This window comes from Dicentrarchus labrax, unplaced genomic scaffold (genome assembly GCF_905237075.1).
Source record: "Dicentrarchus labrax unplaced genomic scaffold, dlabrax2021, whole genome shotgun sequence".
NCBI lineage: Eukaryota > Metazoa > Chordata > Actinopteri > Moronidae > Dicentrarchus > Dicentrarchus labrax.
In genome coordinates, this window is record NW_026136714.1 from 17,772,147 (window position 1) to 17,794,069 (window position 21,923).

General features: G+C 39.5%; 2 protein-coding genes across 3 annotated transcripts; both read left to right on the forward strand.

The window, feature by feature from the left end:
- Positions 1 to 4,444: 4,444 nt before the first annotated feature.
- Positions 4,445 to 6,637, forward strand: selenoe (selenoprotein e). The gene is made up of 4 exons (XM_051422435.1): positions 4,445 to 4,620; positions 4,944 to 5,020; positions 5,289 to 5,367; positions 6,297 to 6,637. Exons 1-4 carry the CDS (start codon positions 4,516 to 4,518, stop codon positions 6,438 to 6,440), a joined length of 405 nt encoding a protein of 134 aa, XP_051278395.1. The 5' UTR covers positions 4,445 to 4,515; the 3' UTR covers positions 6,441 to 6,637.
- A 355-nt stretch (positions 6,638 to 6,992) lies between these two features.
- On the forward strand, positions 6,993 to 18,948 carry zgc:112294 (transmembrane protein 17A). Of its 2 annotated transcripts, XM_051422451.1 has the most exons (6): positions 6,993 to 7,304; positions 7,733 to 7,839; positions 8,519 to 8,632; positions 8,915 to 9,176; positions 18,633 to 18,665; positions 18,776 to 18,948. In XM_051422451.1, exons 1-5 carry the CDS (start codon positions 7,178 to 7,180, stop codon positions 18,653 to 18,655), a joined length of 633 nt encoding a protein of 210 aa, XP_051278411.1. In that variant the 5' UTR covers positions 6,993 to 7,177; the 3' UTR covers positions 18,656 to 18,665; positions 18,776 to 18,948. The 2 variants fall into 2 exon arrangements, with proteins under 2 accessions (XP_051278411.1, XP_051278410.1); XM_051422450.1 differs by lacking the exons at positions 18,633 to 18,665; positions 18,776 to 18,948 and having other exon boundaries at positions 8,915 to 9,251.
- The last annotated feature ends 2,975 nt before the right edge of the window (positions 18,949 to 21,923 follow it).

A 21,923-nucleotide genomic window follows, 5' to 3' on the forward strand; every position in this document is an offset into this window, starting at 1 on the left:
ATGCCAAAAGCACCAAGCTGTCACTGCTGTATTCCTGAAAACGCGCTCTTGTTGCTTAATCATAAACACTGTTGTGGCTCCAGTGTGAGACCGCAGAAGACAGTGTTGTTTCTTTGTTGTTGCTTCAGCAATGTGATACTTATTTGACCTCCACAAAGAAATTCTCTTTTGATTTCCCTCTAGAGAGTTCAGAGGTCAGGATCAGCTTCAGAACAGTGTCCAAGAGAGTGCTCATTGATACAGCAGGAGGACTATGTGTCAGATGACCCAAACAAAAACAAGCAATTTCTTCACATCTAAAACTAAATATGCTGTTTAATGAAATCCTGAAAATCATCAATCAGAGGTGATAATCCATGAAAATCTAAGTTTAATGGATAATTTATCAATCAGACACCGTTGCCAGTAATTTTAGCATTTTATGTCAAAGGAGTTTGAGTTGCTGCAAGGTATCTTTTGTTGCCGTTGTTGTTTTTTTGTTTTATGTTTTGGTCTTTTCAGAAGTGGTCTTTATCATTGCTGATGCAGCCAATTTTCCATCGTCCTTTGTAACAAGCCAGATGGTGATTAAAACAGCAATGTAAAAGCTTTGTCCCTTCAACCATGTGTTTGCCAATTTCATCAAAATACTTTCTTCATGAAAGGTGTCCTAAAACATGACTAACCCTAACCTAGTCCACAAAAAAACAACAAAAACTAGCAAAAGCTTCTTCCAGTTCAACAGATCAATAATCTTGGTGCAAGTTGTAATTGTAATTTCAATCAGCAGTAGAAAGCAGTTATTGCTTAGAAACAATCACCTTTATAGGTATGATTATTGGGATAGTGAGTTGGTGCCAACTGTTGGACCATGTGGTGGAAGACATATTAAGATCTTTTATGTAAAGAAATATTTCAACATATGCTTTCTTGCCAAGCGTTAGATGAAAAGATCAATATTACTCTCTTATCAGTTAAATGTCAAGTTGGAGTCAACAGCTGGTTAGCTTAGCATAAAGACTGCAAACCAGGACACAGCCTGATGGAAAGTAAAATCCACCTACCAGCAACTTCAGAGCTCACCAATTAACAGGTTACATCTTGTTTGTTTAGTCTGTATAAAACGCAATCATGTGTAATAATGGCAATTCGGATCAATTTACATGGGACTGATCTGACTATGTAGGCTGTGATCTTCATTAAAAAGCAGCAATCTCCTCTCACCTTCATCATCAACATAAAAAAAGACATTGCAAACAAGGTCACAGGCAGCAAACCATCCTCATCATACGTGCCTGTACAGCACAGATCCTTGGCCAGGGCCAGTAGCGTCTCACAGCCTTCTGCGGCCTCCCTGTGTCGGGAAAATTGGAGCCACTTATTTTAGGTCGTAGGTTCAAGTCAACCGCGGGCTAAACTCAGTGACGTTCTCATTTAATCCATGAGCTGTAAATTTGCTTACAGTGGCTGTCACGCATAGACATCTCACTCCATTAGGACTCCACTCGAGTCAGGGCCGAGAAAGCAGCATTGTGGCAATAAAATTGTGAGGATTCACAATTTATAGAAAGAAAAAATATATATATTTCTAGGTACAAGCTCCCCGTGAGAGAATAATACAAGGGCAACACAGGAACGTTTGTTAGTTTTGTGCTGGACAAACTAATTTTCCATGTAGAGGAAATTATGTTTTGCACCTTGAACCCCAACCTCCACAGGGTTATGTCCACTTCTGTACAGTATACAGTGGAGCCCACTCATTAGCATTGTATTCTTATTGAATGAAGTCCTCCACATGGCCTTCACTTCTTTCAACAGTGCCTCTCTTCTTTATGAGAAGATCGGAGCACAGCAGGCAGACAGGCAGCAGGCTTCCCCCCCAGTTGCCCCGAGGCTCCAGACAGATAAGCACAAACACACACACACACACACACACCCACACACACGCACACAGATAACTGTTTATACTCAAACTCATACTTTTATTCATCTCCCTGGGTCATCGTTAAACAGAAAAATAGACACTGGAGCCAAATATTTCTCACCAATGACGTGCACGTCATAAGAGAGTGGACACACAAGCTTAATGTCCCGCTGGCTGGTGGGCAGCATCCGGTGCTTTGGAGAAACAGGAAGTGTGTGTGTGTCTTTATAACAAGCTCTCTAAGGGAGGCAGGATTACAGTGAGGTGTTTTAGCTTTTGATCTTTTACCAGCTGCAAGTGTTGCCATTTGCAACACTCTGACTGGAAAAGTTGCTCAGTATGAGTTCTGTAAATGTTTTCATCATCTACTTCTCTGTTCTGGTTATAAATTACTGCATTTTCCTCTTTGTCAGCAGATTAATAATAACAACATCCCCCTTTTGGCACACGCCACATGATGTAAACTGAATTGCAATTGTGAACACATATGGTATGCATCCACACATATAGACTGAGGAGTCAGCCCCAGCAAGATCACCCAACCTCCACTAGTCATTGTGTTGTTTTTTTTCCCCCACTCTCATCAACTCTTTCTTTCTCTAAATCAACTCCGGGCGAACATACATTGTAAGAAACAGGACTGGAACTTTAAAACACAAAAATGCAAAGCTCCAGCAAGAGAAGAGTACAGGCTTGCGGATTTACGATGGCTTCCAAGGGGAGGAAACCCTGTTAAAAAAGGGGGATTGTTTTACTGCCATTTGACACATAATCTCAAGCAGTACATGCAGAGCACAGGACTCTGAGCTGCAGAGCACTCTGTGTCTGGAAAAGATAGAGACAGAGAGATGGTTTTGCTTCAGCATTCCAGGCAGGAATGGTTTATTTTTGTTGGAAACATAATTGTCTGTGGCCAGGATTTGGAAGCACATTTTACCCGCCAAACTGTCAGAAAGTGCACATGTGGGTGTGACCGCCCTCTTGTGGTGACCTAACGTATTTGCTTTTTCACAACACAGAGGAACACGGAGTAAACTTGGACGGGAGATATGTTTTCCTATTCCAGGGTGTTAACACAGTGCAAATGTGCTGTGCTGTCATGAGGTCTGATTTCATACACAAGTACACAATGGAATTAAACACTACTTCTCATGCAACTACAACACAGTAGGAAAGAAATAAATGAGGGAAAGAAAGAGAGAAAGAAATTCCCTGGAGTGTTGTTTGTATCTGTTGCTGATGTTTTGGCTTGCAAAACTTATTTAGGATATACAGAATGTAACAGTAAAAACATGTGGGGAGGCATATTTTTTAACTTTGGAGATATTTCCATATTTCAAGTTTTAATAGAAATTTGATTTTTATCAGTCTTCTTATCTAACTCTCGAAAAGAAACAAAATAAGCTTATTTAGTGTTGAACTATTCCTTAGTTAGTGTATATGTTAAAAAACACACATAATGTTCAAATGTGCGTTCATAAGACTTCCATAAGAGTTTTTGTGTTTTGCTGTTAAAAGAAGTTTAGGATTTACAAAGGTTTATTTACATCAGTTAAGAAGTAAGTGTTTAATGTTTGTTTGTGAATATGAGATCCCATATATATACACATGTGACATTAAGGGTGATATTTTGATTTCACCCTGCATCAACAAGTGTGTAGGATTTAGTGGCATCTAGTAGTGTAGTTCCAGAGAGCAACTCCCCTGGACAAAGGAGAAACTACAGTAGCAATGAAACGTGTGAACAACATGAATGCCCCTATGTGCCAGTGTTTGGTTTGTCCAGGTCACTGTAGAAACATGGTGGTTCAACATGAAGGACTCCATGGCAGGCAATCCACAGCGTTTGTAGTTATAAAAGGCTTAATCTAAGGTTACAAAAACATAATAATCTATACTCAGGTGATACACTTATGAAAACATATGTATGAATATTATTTTCCATTTCTGCCAATAGATCCTCCTAAATGTTACACACTGGACCTTTAATATATAATCTCCCACCAGAAACTATCCCCTGACATTAAAAATACCTTTCTTTTTAGCACATAAGTCTTAAAAGTTTCTCAACAATTTTTTTTAAGCAAAGGGACAAATTAGGATAATTGCAAGTGTCTTTTTCTCCTTTTAAGGACACCTGTACAAATCCAGTTGAGCTAAAATGTGCTTTTCAGCAGCTATGAAAGTGTCGCTGGCTATCAGTGGCCATCAACCACCTGCAAGTTAACAGTATGGGAAAAAGTGATAAGAGCACAGATGTGCTGTGGTTTCTGCAGACCCCCAATGACATCTGATGTGGAAGAAACTATAGACTATAAGGCCAGGGGCCTTTGGGAATCCAAAACAGCCTAATAGCTAAGACTACAGCTGAAGAATAATATCTATGTAGACCAGTTGGCTAACCAGGGATCTACTTCTCAAATTAACACATTTCTGATAGAAAAACCACAAGAAATAGTAAGAAGAACAAACACAGGAGTGGCACTGCTCCCCTATAGGAATGTGTCATGGTCTTGTCCACCCTGTGAAACTGTCCAAATAGATTAAAGGGTTGCATATTGTTGGTAATAACTTAGTCAAAAGCAGTCAAAGATACTTATTTATCGTACAAAATGTGGGCCTTCTTGGTGCTCACTCTTGCCCTTACTGTTAGGGCATCGGACACCAACGAGACAGCGGTTGAAGAAAAGCTTGTTATAGCCAGAGGTAAACTGCTGGTGAGTACAGACAGAAATACTTTTAAACTTCATTTGGATACCTTTTCATGATTATAATATAAAAAAGCTTCAGGAATGAGTGACATCAGTGCAGAGTCTGAAATTAAATATAGTACACATGAGAAGAGGACAGGGGACACAGTGACAGCATTCAACAAGCAAATGGGAAAATGAGTAAGATGAGGGATAAGTGCTGTCATGTCAGTATGTATTCTGCTGAGATACGAAACCTATTTCTGGCACCTTTGATCACACAAACAACGAAGTGCACACATTGCTATTTGTCATGCTGTTTTAACAACTGTCTGTTGTCATCCCTGCAGGCTCCCAGTGTGGTCGGATGAGGCATAAAGAAAATGCCCGAGCTCCATCATTTTCTCCTGGAGCGCTGGGCTTTGTAGTATCCTTGTGTTCCTCAGGCTTTTTGGTAAGACCTGTCTTTTCCCCAAAAATCCCCAACACAGATTTTCTCATGACCTCTTTCATAAACAAAACAATGTTCCTAACAAGTTGCCAAGTCCAGTGCCAGCTCTGTGAGCTTTCCAAAACTCTTGCTCTTCCAAGTTAAAATCACGTTGAGTGAGTCTAAAAATAGCAAAACAGATGGATGTGCTTTATTCCTTCACTGCCTACCTGTTGTTTCCCTTGATCCGTTCTTTCCTGTGTAGCCACAACTTGGAATACGATTCATCGGAGGAGAAGAATCCGCGTCTGATATTCTATAACGAAAAGGACGAGGTTGTAAAGGTGAGATGTGAGTTCGGGGATCTTTTTACTCATCCGCCTTGTGATGGGGCTTATCTGGGGATTGCAAGAATGTCAAGACAGATTCATGTAGGGAAGGTTTAAGACTGCTGCATCTGATATCCCATCCTCTCTCAGATACCAAGTCAAGACTGAGTGTGTTTGAAAGACTGAGACTGAGTTACATAAAAAAACAGATGACAAGAAAAAGGGAGAAAGTATATAAATTAGGGTTTCTGACAGCCGAGCACTGAAACAGTATAGTTGGTATGAATGTTGATATGAATTTCAACAGTTTTATCTCCTGAAATTACAACTCTCCCACACACTTATATTTTTGTCAGCGTGGAAAAGCCCCTGAACCTGCATTTAGGCCAGCATAGGACAATAAAACTCCACTGAAACCAATGAATTTCTTTGGCATTCGCCTCTTCTAAGCGCACAAAGAGCCACTCATGTGATTTAAAAGTAAACTTTTTACATACTTTACTGCTTTCTTGAGGTTTTCACCTTTTATTTTCCCTTATGAAGCTTATGTAGGAGGTTTTCTTTTGTCACATTGGTTTTCATTTACTGTTTCATAATGTGGGCGCCCTTTGAGACAGTAATTTGACTTTAAACGAAGAATTATTTCGGAGGCTAAATTAAAATCTTAAATTAAAATTATTGAACAAATAAATGAAAACAAATGTGCAGGAGGAGCCTTTATATCAGCACTGACTAAACAAGTTTTCATAAAAATCCAATTTTGGTAAGCCAAACAAATGTATCAGCATAAACCTGCGTGAATCACAACACAGTGTGTGTCTGCAAACACACACTTCTCTGTACACATCTAATTTACACTGCATCACTGCTTTTAAGCCTTTAACCATGTGTCCAAATGCATGTGTGTGGGTCTGCTTGTGTGTGTCTCCTTCCCGACACGTCAGACTGTTCCTGTGAAGAAAATGAAGGCAGACGAGATTAGCAGCCTGTTAGACTCACTTGGTTTCTACAAGAGGTCCCAGAAAGGGGAAGAGGTGCCAGAGGAGTTCCAGCATTTCCCCCTGCACACCCCCAGGGACGAGCTGTGACGACACCTTGTGGTCAAACTCTGCCGCTGCACCCCAGCCACATTAATGATGAGTGGGGCCCCAGGGCCAAAACGATAAGCCAGGCACCATTCTGAGGACTCGCTGGCTGGGTGCCGCGTGCAGTGTGTTCTGTGTCACTCTGTTTATATGTTGAATTTAATAAAACAGTCAATAAATGTGTAAAACACCACAATAAATGATGGAGTGGATTGATGAATTTAATGTGCCTGATAGTAATGTAGGCTATTTATCACCTGGAATGGAATGGGATTAAAACATTGTACAGCACATAGTGCACACAGACATCTACATGGGAGAACAATAAATATACAGTATGTGTGTAGATTTATTTTTTTCTTTACTGAACATGCATTGTTTTGGTTCTAGTTTTGGTCCCATTTTATCCGTGCACAGCTTAAATAACTGCTAAATACTCTATTCAGATAAACAAAGGTACTGAGCATCCTGAATGGCCACTAACTTACTTAACAAACTGCCATGCCGCTGTCTCAGCCTAATCCTCAACCCGCCCCCCTTCACTATAATCTGATTAGCATCGGTGTCTGCCAGCGTGCGTCTGTGTGTGTCCATCTGTATCTGTGCCTTCATGCATTTGTGTACTTATGTGGTTTAAACACAACAAGGATTAGCAGTAGACGCAAGGGACACAAACACAGTTTTGGACTGTTACACTTCCTGATTCCTCTGCCTTGTCATGGTCACCAGCTCTACCCACAATGCCTGTGTTTTACTCACCTGTTCCCGAGAACCTGCAGTTGGGTCTGGCCTACATGGGAGGCTCTGTGTTCACCAACAACAGGACAGCAGACAGCGACTTCACCAGGGAGCAGGAGGACGCCTCTGGTTAGTTACTGCTTCCACAGACTGCTAAAATGTTAGATAACATTTTAGAATACATCATAATATAGTATAATGATTGCAAACATGTAACATGGGATTATGTGTAGCTGAAACTAATTTTGGTATGCTTCTCTCGACATATTGATTATATTCGTATTGAGTGATGCTATGCTTAATGTATGTTTTGGCCTTTTTAAAGATTTTTTACTTGTCTTATGTCGCTTTAAAAAGTCTTACTGGCATTGGATCTACCTTTGCAGGGCTGGTAATTGTGACATTAGAGGTTATGTCCCTTTTCTTGAGCTGTATACTTGGGTATTGTGCAAAAATATATTATTTTTGATTGTGAGTGTGTTCATAATAGTGAATCCTGCATGTGATGAATATTGTATGTAAATAGTGTTTACATAGTCTTGTTATTTGTCTTGCAGTGGTCAACGAGTTGGTTTCCCACCTTCCCCTGCAGATGCTGCTGTACTTCAACATGTTTTATTTCCCCTGCTGGTGGTTTTCTGCTGTTTTCATGTTGGAAGTAAAGGTTAGTTGGTGATTTATATTTTCATAACTAGATCCTTCATGTTTTTAGTTTTTCCTTTTAGTCTGTTCTTGGTTCAACTGACTTATACAGGAACCAGGAATTGCAAAAATGAAGTCACAAGGAGCTCATTCATTGGACAGTTTTGATGACCTGTCATGTTGTCATATGGACAAACAGTGAAATGAAAAGAAGGGTTATTCTGGTGAGCAATTCATGCTGTACTGTACTGTACTGAACTTAAAGGCTTTACCCATTAACCCAAAAATATATACTAAATCATATGAAAAAAACTTTTAGTCAGGATACTTGTTATGTGTTCAGAAGTAGTGTTAAATTAAATCCACTGCGCATCAAATAGGAATACCTTTGGGTCTGGCACCGTCTAGTGGTAGCAGCAATAAGGATCCCCTCAGATCTAACCAGGAAAATAATAGTGTGGAAGCAAGATATATAGTTGACTGCACCACTTTTCATTTGTATTATCTCATATTTCTGTAAAGCCAAACGTTATGCCATCTGAATCATTTGAAAGAATCACTTCGTTCTCTATCACTTTTATCCGTCTTTTTACGTATGTTTTGCTGCTAAATAGTACACTGTTTGAAGTCCTGTGAGCTGCAAGTAAAAAGATTTCATACCTTCCTGACATACTGACATTCCAGCTCTGCTTTATTTCCAGTTCTATTATCTTCCCGGGTACTACCAGGCTCTGCTCATAACTGGGATGATCCTCCTCACAGTCATTGAAGTGGTCCGACTTTATCTGGGCTACATTGGCAACCTTAAAGAAAAGGTAATTCAAACCAACATCTTCTCTGAAGCACAACACAGAGCTCTTTTATGGACCCGTCTCCTGAATAACATAGAGGAGGAAGTGGCTGCTTAAGTATTCTGCCTGGGTGTGTAAACAATCAGCTCTTGGCTACAACTGTCTATTGAGTTTGTGTGTTTGTGGCTGTGTGTCTGTGCTTTCATGTGGATACAACCGAAACACTTGATGCCTGACTGCTCTATCTTTGCATCGCCTCCATCCACCAACCCAAAACTTTCTCTCCCCTTCTCTCCCTGTCATCAGATGCCAGAGCTGGCAGCCTTCTGGATTCTGTCTTTCATGTTCCAGCTGCCAGTGCTGCTGTTCTTCCTGACCGATGAAGGAATTATCATCCTGCCTCTAGAGAGAGCCGTCCACTCTCTCTACCTCCTCTTCCTGCTAGCCCAGATCCTGGCCTCCTTCCTGGCACTTAGGACAATGACACGAAAGCTCACCTTGCTCTTCCATCTGCGCCAGTTTGGCAAAGTGGAGAGCTTCCACCATGCAGGGCTGAGCCCTGTCTACGGTCAGTCCTACCACCGCAGCGTGCTGCCCATGTCACCCCCCCACGAAATGTACAATTAAAGTAAAAACAAAATCAGTTCAGTTAACCTTGAATGTTTTTATATTTTCAATTTGGTGTCTAAAGAATTCTAATTTTTCATTTACATTTAAAACTGGGTGTCATTTATATATATTGTACCTGAATTGCATTCTGGTCTTTTGAGGCAAGAAGCCTTTACTATATGGCTAAAAGAAAAACTGATGCATTTTCTGGTGATATTTTAAAAAGATAAAAAATCATTTTAGCCCCTCTCGAAATGTCTGAACCTGTCAGCCAAACTGCCATGGAGCGACATGCCTTCACAGGGTAATAAAGTAAAATATGCCATCAAACAACAAAATGGGCTCAGAAATACAAGGCAGTACATTGCCAATAGCTGCTTTCATCAAAGAGTGTTAAAGGGTTTTCATTTTTTTCTGTTCTTTAATGATGATGGATGATGCAGGCTGGAGTGTTGGTGGAACAGAGTCGTTTTTGCAGAGGCAGATTCAATTGTTTGCCCATGAGACAAGATTAGGGTTTTCCTAGGTATAAAACAACCTGTTTTCCTTTTGTTTCTATAAGGAACAATGTCAGACTTGCATTCAATTGTTCCAGTTTATCTTTAAGTCGTTCCTACAGTATATAATATTACCATCACTGTTTGATAAGTGTGATGTGGGAATCAAATTCCATAAAGCTTGTAAAGTGAAAGAGTTTAAATCTAACTGCAGAAGAAATGTGTTAAATATTTATGACCACACAGTGGCAGTCAGCGACCAAAAGAGGGATGGGGAGCATTTGACAGTGCTGCAAAGTCCAATGAGAACAGATTATCATGCAGCACATGTCCTGGTCAGGAAACCCTCTGGCAGCAGAATAAAGGTTAGGCATGTCCACACTTGAATATTATTTGATAATCTATAACTCTGTGTCGTGTCTACATGGAAATCTATTGCATATTTTGTTCTCTACAACTGCCTTTCCTCTGTTTGGATATAAACTGTAGCCACTATGGATGTCACACTTGTTTTACAGCAAGCTTAAAGTCACTATTTGGTGCTCTATTATATATTTGCTGTTGAGAAACTATTTTAGAATGTGGTGCACTAACTTGTCAACAAGCTGGTTATGTGAGATACATAGTTTCTGTGATATCCCGGTCTACTTTACATTCAGGAAACAACAAGCTGCAGTGGCTGCTGCACTGTTCATGGAAAACAAAAAAAAAAAAAAAAAACATTGGAGGAGTGGAGGATGCAATATATGCTCACCACTTTATGTAGAAGTGGGTGCTCAAAAGACACCTTAAACATGAAGTCACATAGTGCTGCAAAGAAAAGAAAAGCATGAGGAGTCTATTTACTTGTCTATGTATCTATTGGTAGTCCTTAGAGTTAAAATCCGAAGACTGAAAAGGTTAAAACATGCTTACCTCCACTTAATAAGCAAAATGACACCAAACACATAAAAGGTCTCAGATGCTCAATTATAAATTATCTTGAATTTTTACCTATGTGACCTTGTGGACTGCAAGAAACTGCCACCAGTACTGATGATAAAGCAGATTGGTTTGGAGTCATTCCTGTTTTACTAGGATCCCATGATCCCAGAGTCCTTTGATCACTTGTTCTATGGCAGGGGTGTGCAACCTTCACTATCAAAAGAGACATTTTTGCCCCAAAAAATAAATAAAAAATCTGTCTGGAGCCACAAAATATATAATTTTAATTTCTGTCCACACATGAAGCAAGCAGCATTGGCAATGAAGCAAACAATTCTGTCCACATCCTATTAAATTCTCGTTTTTCTTTTGACACATTTGGTTTTTGAATTTGGAGTCCATGGCTAGCCTAGCTAACAATAGGAGATAAACAGCAGTTTACTCACAGTTTTTTAATGCAGGTATGTACCTGGTATATGTAATGCCACATTTAAATATGGAAGTTTAGTTAGTCTTTATTGTCCCAGCAGGAAATATATTTCCACTGCCTGCACTTGCAGGCACTGCACTGCTTGATTCTTTGAAAAATATGCAGACACGTACCACACATACACATTTGTTCCCCCTACATATATCTAAAAATTACATATATGCATGTACACAGACATTTATGTGAACAGAAGAGTCTGCAGACTTATACCCCCAAGGTGTTCCACTGAATGGCACAGGAGATCATTCCCATCAGTGGTCATTAAACTGTTTAACTCATTCCCACCCTGTTGCAGTATGGGCATCAGTGGACTGGGAGGATGCGAGGACTTCCTCATTGGACTTTACAATTACATTTCTGACAATCGCTGGCACAGTTCAAGACATATTTTTACATATATCAACTCTCCCTACCTGCCTACCTACCTACCTACCTACCTACCTACAGTACCTACCTACCTCCCTGCCTATCTACCTTCCTACCTACCTACAGTACCTACCTACCTACCTACCTACCTATTTAAGAGAGCCCTCCACCATTTAAAGTCCTGTACCTGTGATCAGACAAAAGTAACGTAGGATGAGTAGTGGATTCACAGGGAGGTCAGTGTCATTAGCTTTTATCAGTGCTATGCATGTAGTTACCATAAAAAGAATGTGCAGATAATGTGTGTGTGTTAATTTGGCAAGAAATAAGACAGAAGTTTAGTGTATGATTATTTCCTATTTTCTCTCCTCTTTGCGGTTTCTTCCTTAGTTAATCACCTGATTTTGTTCACCTGCCTGCACAGTTGCACCTTGTCACTCATTAGTTCTTTCAAGTTTATATATACAGGGCAGTTTTCAGTTACTAATTGTTTGTTGTCTGCCTGTGTGAAAACAGAGCTAAAGCTATATCATAATGGCAGATGTTTAGTGAAGTGCTCATGGAAAAGTCTCTTTCAACATGTTTATCCTCTTCAGTAAAGCCAAAGAGAAGACAAACACATGCAGACAAAAAGAGGAAATTCTGAGAAAGATTAGCTCTAAAGCTGAAGGCATCAGATACAGCTATGGTCCTCTCAACCTTGTTCTCATTTGCTAACAGTAATTATACCAAGGAGCCACAATTAATCGTATTGTCATGTATTAATGCTCTAAATGCTACTTGAAGCAACTTTCAATGTTTAGTCTGTTTTCTCATTTATGGTCAAGTGAAATCTAGTGCTCATATGCCCAATGAGAAATAGCAGTCTGGGTGTCAGCTCATATCTTTCTCAGAGTGACAGTATGACATGCATTCTGTATTCTAGCATTGCTTTCATGCTCCCCACTCTCCAGAGAGTACTGTATGTTCACCAGGATGCTCTGACCCATTTGGCTTCTCCTATATCTGGTTTTAAGAAGTATGAACTCTGTTAGGTGCTGAGGAGAGAGAAGATTAACCAGTTGGTGGTGGAAAAAGGAATCGAAATTCCCCATGGAGACATAGTGGTCACATCTGAATCGGCTTTTGGCACCTTTCGCCTCATCAAATTGCCTTTCTTGGGTAGAGTGTGGTGAATAATAGCCTTGGATAATCTGGGGACATAATGTTCTCTATCTCGCTAAACATATTGTTTCCCCCTCATGCTTTCTAGTATCCTTTTGAAAATGTACTCCCTGCTACTTCTGATCAAGTTTTCTTCTTCACGTCATTTTACCACAGTAAAGCAGCGTAGGTGGGCTTCGATGAGTCTGTCATCACCTTAATTATGATTGGGTGCAGCTCAGAGGTAATCACAAAATGTGACTGACGAGGCTGTCCTAAGCAGCAGCGGGAAGCAATATCCAAGACATCACAGCGACATCCTCATCCCTTATTTCAGTAATCCCTCATGGTGGCGAGCTCATGGGCCCTGCCAAGACGCTTGGAAGTGTTCCCATTCTTTTAATCTAAGATGGTTAAACAATGACTCTTAACCCTCATGAATTATTGTAGTTCAGTTTCATTCATAACCTGTGATGACAAGTTGCTAATACACACAATTATTGTTTAAAGGGTTAGTTCACTCAGTTACAAAAAAATGTTTTCTCACTTAAAGAATAAGGCTGGCGACATTTTTCTTATCATCAGTATATCCTGTGACAAGACCAAAACTGACACTAAATTCAGTATTGCCTATATAGCCAAAGTAGTAGGCAAGATATTGTATATATTAAAATTTCTTGTACCTTCATTATGAGGATCAACATGGGGACTGTAGTTTTAAGTGGTGAGTCAATCCTACATACATTGTCGTGCTGTGAATGATAAATGGGGATCAAATCTGCAGCTGAAAATACATCAATTACACTATTTACTCCTCTTTTAAGTAATTTACTAAAAGCTGCTTTAGGAAATTAGTTGTTTTTGAAGATTTGTGTCTTCAGTAGCAAGTATAATGATCTTGGGGCTGATTGCCAGGTTAGGGAACTCGTAAATAATTGAGAGAAACAAATCATTGGTTTGGATCTTTTCATGTGATTTGTTGACAGCAATAAAAGACCAGACTTATCCTTTAAAGAAACAATGACTGTAGGATTTAGTGGCATCGAGTGGTGAAGTTGTTGACCAACTGAATATCGCTTGCCTTTGTAGGAAAAACTATGGTGCCCGCAAAACACGAAAAATGTGAAAGGCCCTGAGCTACTGTAGAAGCACGGCAACAACAACAATGGGGACTTGCAGAAAGTGGACGAATCAGACCATTAACTACCTAAATCTGCTAAGCTAATAGAGAAACTCATTAAACCAGTAAGACATCCAAACTGACCAACCTCTGCAGGCCACTGTTATTCCTCCATAACCTATTTCCATTAGCAACTGAAGGAAAAGACTCCAGAGGCCTGCAGGGAGTGTCAAGCTGCGAGCCTACCACAAAATCCTCTGGGATATTGTTCAATCTTTCTTACTCATTTCCCCACATATGGCTGATAGAATAGGACCCAGCATCGGCAAAGAAATGGTAATATGATAGTTGATGGAAACACATGTATGACTCCATTATTTGATGCTATTCCTATGACCCAATTGCTTCCCCACTCAAATCAGAACAAGCGGTAGTGCCTTTTAAGGGTACAGAATACATATTGTCCAATTACTGACTCTAAATGGTATTGGGCCATGAAATTCAAATCTCATTCATAAGCCACTTATATTGTCTCCACCTTTACAGCCAGCAGGCTCGGTAGAAAATGCGACATCATACTGGCAGGAAGGGAATATTGAAACTTGGACTGAAATTTGTGGCTGGATATTTTCAATTTGGGTCTGATTACCTAGGTGAGGGGGAATGGCAGGGCAATTCACTTCTCCCGGTGGTTTAAATAGCCACTCACCATACAGTACAGATGAATATTTGATCAGGAGCGACAGTATTAAATCTGCAAAGCTTGATGACACAGGAGAATGAACTGCCTTCAGAGCAAACCACTTAAAAGCCGCTATATGGAGTTTAGTTTTTTATCATTTTGCTATAATTTGAGAGGATTTCGTAAAGACCCATTTTCATGTTACCTGAATTTGTTCTTCACATGAATGGGAGGCTTGTTTCCTTCTGGGAGCTGGAATGCTAATCTTTTGAAAGGTTCAGGCTGGGTTTGTTACCATGGTGTATACGTATGCAGGAAAAGAAAGTACAATAGACCCCTTCTCTAATGCACACTGCACAGTTTCTGAACAAAAAACTTTGACAAATTCTGTAGCTATGTTTTCACAAACTCATGACTTTAATGACGACTGAATTTTTCCAACATAAGGATTTTTGCAGGCATCTGTAATGTGAGCAAAAATCCCAAAAATGTAAATGATACAGTATATGATTTCAGTATACTAACATCAGTCAAGTATACATAAGAAACAAACTTAACTAATGTGTAACAAAATAATTTGAGATCAAAGGTCCACTTACATTGTTACACAGACTGCTTCTTCCTGTTCATCATCATCAGTCACTACTATTAGTGTAGTTGTTGCTACTGTTGTTAGCTGTGCACCTCTGTCTGTGTCTCTCTCTCTCTCTCTCTCTCTCTCTTCCTCCCCAACTGGTCGAGGCAGACGACCACCCACGCAGAGCCGAAGGATCTGTCCTCGGTTTCTGCCTTTTAAAAAGGCAGTTTTTCCTTGCCCCTATCGCCAGGTGCTTGCTCATGGTGGTACTGTTGGGTCTCTGTAAATACTGTTATAAGGAGTTCGGTCTAGACCTGCTCTATTTGAAAAGTGTCCTGAGATAACTTCTGTTATGAATTGGCGCTATACAAATAAAATTGAATTGAATTGAATTGAATTGAATTGAATTGAATTGAATTGAATTGAATTGCTTCCCAGAGGTCAGGAATGAATCGCCACAATCAAGTATGTTAACAAACCATTGTATAGCATCTTTGTCTTGGCAAAGAGGTGCTGATTTAATTTTTTTATTTCACCATTATCATTTTTGTATTAATACCTGGTTCATATCTTTCAGTTTAAGTCCAGCCTGTCATGAGACATGCCAGTCATTAATTAGGGTATTCACTTTCATCCAAAGACCTGCAAAGATTAGGCAAATTATTCCACTGTCCACTACTATTCCATGTATTAACAAAACGTTTGTTTTATGCATCATTTTTGGATCCAACTACGCAACAATAATGCCTAGACTTCATCATCAGCCCATCTGTTGTATGCTGTCTTCTGTATCTCCATGTTGATGTGTCAAAGCACAATGAACAAAAACAAACTGCTTTGCTGCTGCAGATTGTTTTTAAAATTGTGGCTGAACTAAAATAGTGAGTACTCGTCAAATCAGAAATTTTCAGTGCTGTAAGCCAAACCCCCAAAACTCCTGTGCTTGTGGAATGTATACCCCCTGAGCAGGGACTTTTTGGGGGGTTAAATCTGCGAAAAATAATTTAGTTCCTCCAAAGGTTCCTAGTCTCTGTACTCTGCAGCAGCTGGGATCCTGGCTGTTATTATTGTTTTATTTATACTGTATATGCACCCAAGACTCCCTAGAAAGTATTGATATTGTGTGGATGTTATCTTTTTGAAATACAGTGAATTGAGCTGAATTGAAAAATGTCCACATCCATCTACAGTAAGTGAGTAAGGAAACAACCAGGATTTGCTCTGTGTATTGGACCCAGTTTATACATTGTCAATCTTTATGTATAAAACATTACATCTGAGAGTATGAATGAAGAAATAAAATGCAACATGCAGTGAGAAGGGTGCACAGCCATCCCATAAATGTTCCCATGAAACAGACAAATTTTTAGGCAAAACAAGAAATCTTACCCCAGTCTGGCTACTGCTATTTTCACTGCTCAGAAAAATCTTGCCAGGACTCTTGCCAGCAAACATAGTCCTTCCATCCATCCATCCAACATTAGAAGTTGTATATGCCCCACTATTATAGATTAAATTTAACTACACTATAAAAGCCCTCCATCTGCCTGTCAAATCCTTCGGCCTTGGTGAATTCTACAAGTAGCAGTTATTGCTGTGATACAAATGAGGCCTATCTGAGACACAGCTAAATCAAAGACTAACAGTCAAGGGCACTGAATACAAGTGACAATCTGATAGATACTTTAGCTGTGGTGGATATTAGCCTGTGACTCTTCAGTCACTATTACAACAGTGTGTTTACCAAAGTGAGATATGATGCAGAAGGCAACTTTATGAAGTGCAAAAGAGTAACGCATGTTAAATGAGATCCAAAGGAATTTGCCTTAAATCAAGCAAAATACTGCAACCAAGCATTTCATCCAAAGAAACCTGGGCTTTTGTCCCTTTTGGCTTCCCTAGTCATAAAATGATCCCAGACTAGCCAGGCTGGTGGACACAAACATGCTGTAGTGAATTTAGTCACATTTAAATTATACAATTTCTTTCTAGACAGTGAATTCAAAACTGTTCTCAGTAGTCTCTGTTACACTCATTTTCAGCTTTCAGATTCAGATTTGACAGTTTGACAGTCTATATCGCAGTTTTGAAGTCATTTGCCAGTTTGTGGATTTGTCCTCCTGACCTGCTGTGAGTATCGTTCAACCTATAATTGAACAGATGACAAAAACATGGTGCTTGAGCAGGTGTGAATTACAGTTTAGCCATTTTCAGTAGGGTATCTGATGATCAAGGTGTCACTGAATGAGCAGGTGGGGGTTAACCATCTCTCTCAAGGACATTTCATCTTTCATCACTTGATACTGATCTACAGCAACCTTGACTGTCGCAGGGACAAAGCACACAATTCGTCTTTCTTATGACCTTAGAAATATAATCCCGCCCTCTACCTGGTGAGCTACCAAGGCGTCCCCAATGTATTCTTTTTCTTCTGTAAGCAGTTCATTCAGTTGTTCAGAAGATGGACAATATCCCAGTGGGTGAACCTTCATTTTGGGGGCTGGGCACAGAAATTAGGCATTTCTATATTGGCTATTTGTTTTTCTTCTATGTATCACACATCAGATTACTTTGGAAGTAAATTTTGCTGGTGTTCTATGATGGAATATGTGATGTTATGATGTGTAGGTAGGCTGATAAGGCATCACATAATCTAATTTTTACATGTCAATATATGTTGTTAATCTACGATATGGACAACTATGTTCTCAATCCTCACATTTATGTTGCATATTATGTATGAAGTTAGAAGTCTTTAATTAAATCTCCTGCCATTTGTGGCTTTTGATTATTTTTTTCTTTATTCTCAAAATAAATTTTGACGATATGAATATGAATGTAAATATGAAGGCTCATTTGGGCGCTGCTATTAAACAGCAACAGAGTTCCACTTCCAAGCTGGGATGAAGCAGTCACAGGCCCGCCAGCCGTTTGTTTCAGAAGGGACTCTGATATCCGTTTGAGGTGTGTTCTGACAAAAGTGTTAAAGCCTTTGGTCTGTGAGATTTAAGGAGGATAAGTGCAGTTACGCTAATTGATCAGTGGGATGTGAGCATGCGGTGTTTGCAAAAACACAAAAATGATAATTCATTCTGGAATAATAATTAATTCAGGAAAAATTTTACTCATTACCCACAACTCCCCAATAAGCACTCTCATGTGAACTCCATTTTATGTGTGATGTTGTGTGTTTGTGTTTTTGTCGGGGGCAGCAACAGCAGAAGCGGAAGCCCCTGAGCTTCTGAGAATTCTCCACATGCGCTTATGGGAAAACATGTTTTAACTGTGATAGTTAGCCAGATGATCGAGCTGCCTCCAAGCTGACAAACAGTTGAGGGAAAACATGGCGGAGAATGATGCCAGGCTTTTGGGAGAAAAAAAAAAAAGCCAAACTACTTTCTCAGCCTGACTGTTCTTCATGTGAAGCCCAGCACATCAAAGAGATAAAAAGCTGAGAGTTTTTGACAATCAAGATAAAGGGATAAAAAAAAAAAATGTATGATCAGAAGAGGGCACAACTTCCTTCCACATTCATCTCCACATTTTGTTATGAGATATTTATCCAAATTGCAGTAAAGATTCCAAAGTAATGGTTTGTTTACATTTTCTTTTTCAGAAATGAAGCCACATAAAGTCTGACCATGGAAATGTAAGAATAAAAAATATAAAATGTATTGATATTCATTGACTATTAACCTATTTAAAGCCTCCAGTTAATGCACCTAACCATCTCATGCATATTCTTAATGCTCTGCTTAGTATTTTCTACCCAGGGGCCACTAGTAGATTCCTGGGGAGAGAGCAGCTTCAATTCAATTAAAACTGGAAGTTCGGTGACTCCTGATCCAATCAAGCTCTTGGCTCCAGTCCATGACCATGACGTGAATGATAATGCCACTGAAGACAATTGCAGAGACAGACAGAAACATGACACACTGCAATCTGGCAGGCAGGACCGTGATGGAAATTTATAGCACTGAGATAAATTAAAAAACAGTGAGGCCGAGAATATGTCCATAAGTCATTGCGGCATGAATTCCAGATGTCTAGAGACTGCTGTGATGTTTCAGTTTGAACACACAAACGGCTGGTGAGGAAAAGAGCTTCCCCTAATGCTACGCTGTGTGCCGCACTGCTCCGTCTGATGGGGGAAAAGAAACACAGCATTAATAAGGACAATGGCACAGATGTGACTACTACTTTAGTATTTGTTTGAATCATGTGAAATGTAAACAGAAATTAAAAAACAAATAAAGGAAATAATAATAATTGACATGGGTTGATGAGAATATATTTATTAGCTATATTTATTAGAAAGCTATTTATAGAAGCAGCTTCAGAATTGAGATCATAAGACCAATAGTAAGAGAACAAGATTATTTTATAAAAGTTACTATATTTGTTGTTTATTAGAAAACGGAGATTGACACAATTTACTCTGACGATACTCATCACAGATACCTGGCACTAGAGGTGGCTAATGTAGCCTTGAGCCATTATTGTGTGCTGTGTGTTGGTGTGTGCGTGTGTGTGTGTGTGTGTTATTATTATAAGAGCAAATGTCTTCATAATTACCCTAGAAAAAGTCTTCGGTTTGTAGAAATGTATGCTGTGTTTGGGATTAGGTCTAGTGTGAGCGCGGGGTTAGGCTATAATAGGTTTTATAGCATGCCTTCACATGGCACATTTCAGCCTTTTTTAGATGTTTTGTCTCACACTTCCTGACTTTCACGCCTAACATCTTATCAATACAGCTGTCTACACGGGCCACAAAATTATATACATTTCACTCGCACTTTACCCGCCTAACCACGATTCAAAGTGTTGCAGGCAGTCATTTTATTCACATCGTCATTATAAAGTATTGTTGCATTTTGTGCTCAAGTTAAGAGAAGACATCATCTTACTCTCTTTTCAGCTGCTGGTGTGGTGTGGTCTCATTATTTGAGACACAGTAGTTTTAAGGATATAAGAGGTTGTGCAATAACAACTGTACAGTCTGAATCTGTGGAGGAAGCATACATAATACATAAAGCATTGTAACTTAGTTATCCTTCAGTACCTAGTGTGACCGCCTCCTGCAGCACAGAGCCAGTGAGCCTCTGGATCTGCAGTTATGGGATATTATCCATCCCTGCAGAGGGACCTGTCTGGGTTGATGTCCTCAGGCAGGTATGGGTCACGTCTCTAAATGTTGAGACCCAGGCTCCCTACATTTGAGGCATTACAGACTGCTCAGGAAATTGATTAACTGTGGCCCTTCTCTTGCTGTGACCTTAAGCTTTCAATTAAGAGCTTTGTAAAGGTGAAATGGTTAGGCATTTTTCCAGCTAGATCTCATTAGGCACAAGAGCACCTTTCAGCCTTTAGTGTGAATGGAAAGTTACAATAGATCATGCACAAGCACTGTTGCCAGGGTTTACAATGACTTTAACGTCCAGTTGCTTCTGCGACAGCAACCCTAATCTGAAATCTACTGTTTTTACGGATTTTGACTGATACTCACTTATCATGTTAATGAATACAAACAATAATAATAACAACATTAACATTGTGTAGTTTTATGCATAGTAAAAACACCTGATTTGTGAAGCTGTGTAAAGACTTTAACAAACTGGAACTATAGTGGGTGGGTACAGGCTCTTGAATTCGGTTTGGTGCACCTCTTATCTGGGGCAGCTTTCACGTTTGAGACTTTTTAGAAGCTGGAGAACTTCACACACAATACTTCTTAATTAATGAATACGTCTTAATTTTTTCCTGCCAGAATAGCCAAAGTACAGTATCATGGCTGTGGAGCCTTTATAGACGGATACACACAACACTGCCCTTTAGCATCACTATGCAGTATTTTACCTGACTCACTTAGTTAAAATTGAGTTAAATACTGAACTAACAGACATAAATCAGGTTAATAAAAATACAAAACCCAATTCATTCACAATATTGTCATTAAAGGCTGTTAAAATGTATTCAAAGGTGACAAGTTCTCAGAGCCCATCAGCATTAGTAGTCTTCAGGGCTTAAACTGGACAATTCATAGGAAATCTAGAAAATGTGTATTTCTGTCAGTAAAAAGGATACTAAGCAAACCAACACACTGTGTTCCAATGTAATACTTAATTAACAAATAATCATATTTATCAATTTATAGACACACAAAAAGTGTTAATTGGACTTCATAGTTGCTTCTCCTGACCTCTGAGTAACAGCACTGCTCATAACGTGGGTAATTGCTTCCTGCTGTCTGAAGGAGCAAAGTCAGAAAATGTCTACAGGACATTTCTTGTTTGTTTCTGTTTTGTTTGTTTTGTTTGTTTTTTTTACCCACTCATTAGTTATAGAGTAGTATGAAGTGAACTCGTGTACCCTCAGCAGATTTGCATCTAACTTAAACCTGCCAACCTGAGCAAAGGTCTAAATAGCTATAATAACTAACTCCTGTGTGGGTGTCCAGAGCCATTCAATTGTTTTTTTTTTTTGTAATCACAAAATTTCTCATGTATGATCCTACTGCAAACCATTCACTAAAGAGCAGTCAGATTGCAGCTGAAAAATAAAAACACTAAAGCTCTTTCTCGTCAACAAAGAACACACACTCAAAAAAATAAAACCATAAATAAATAAACAATAATAAAAGAAAATACAACTTGAAACTGCTGGCAGCTGCAGCTGGCCCAACATCAGCAGCGAGCGCTCCATCTGCTCCCATCAAGTCCAGCACTGATGGCATCAAATAGGTCCCCAGATCCTCACTCACATAAGCAAACTGGCCTTGACCCAGGGTCGGCTTGAATGACATCTCTTCCTGGCAGGAAATATAACATTGTTTGATTTTCTGGAAGTCTGATGATTACTCTTCATCTCCTGAGCTGTGAACGTGCTTGACGGGGCATAGGGTTGTGAG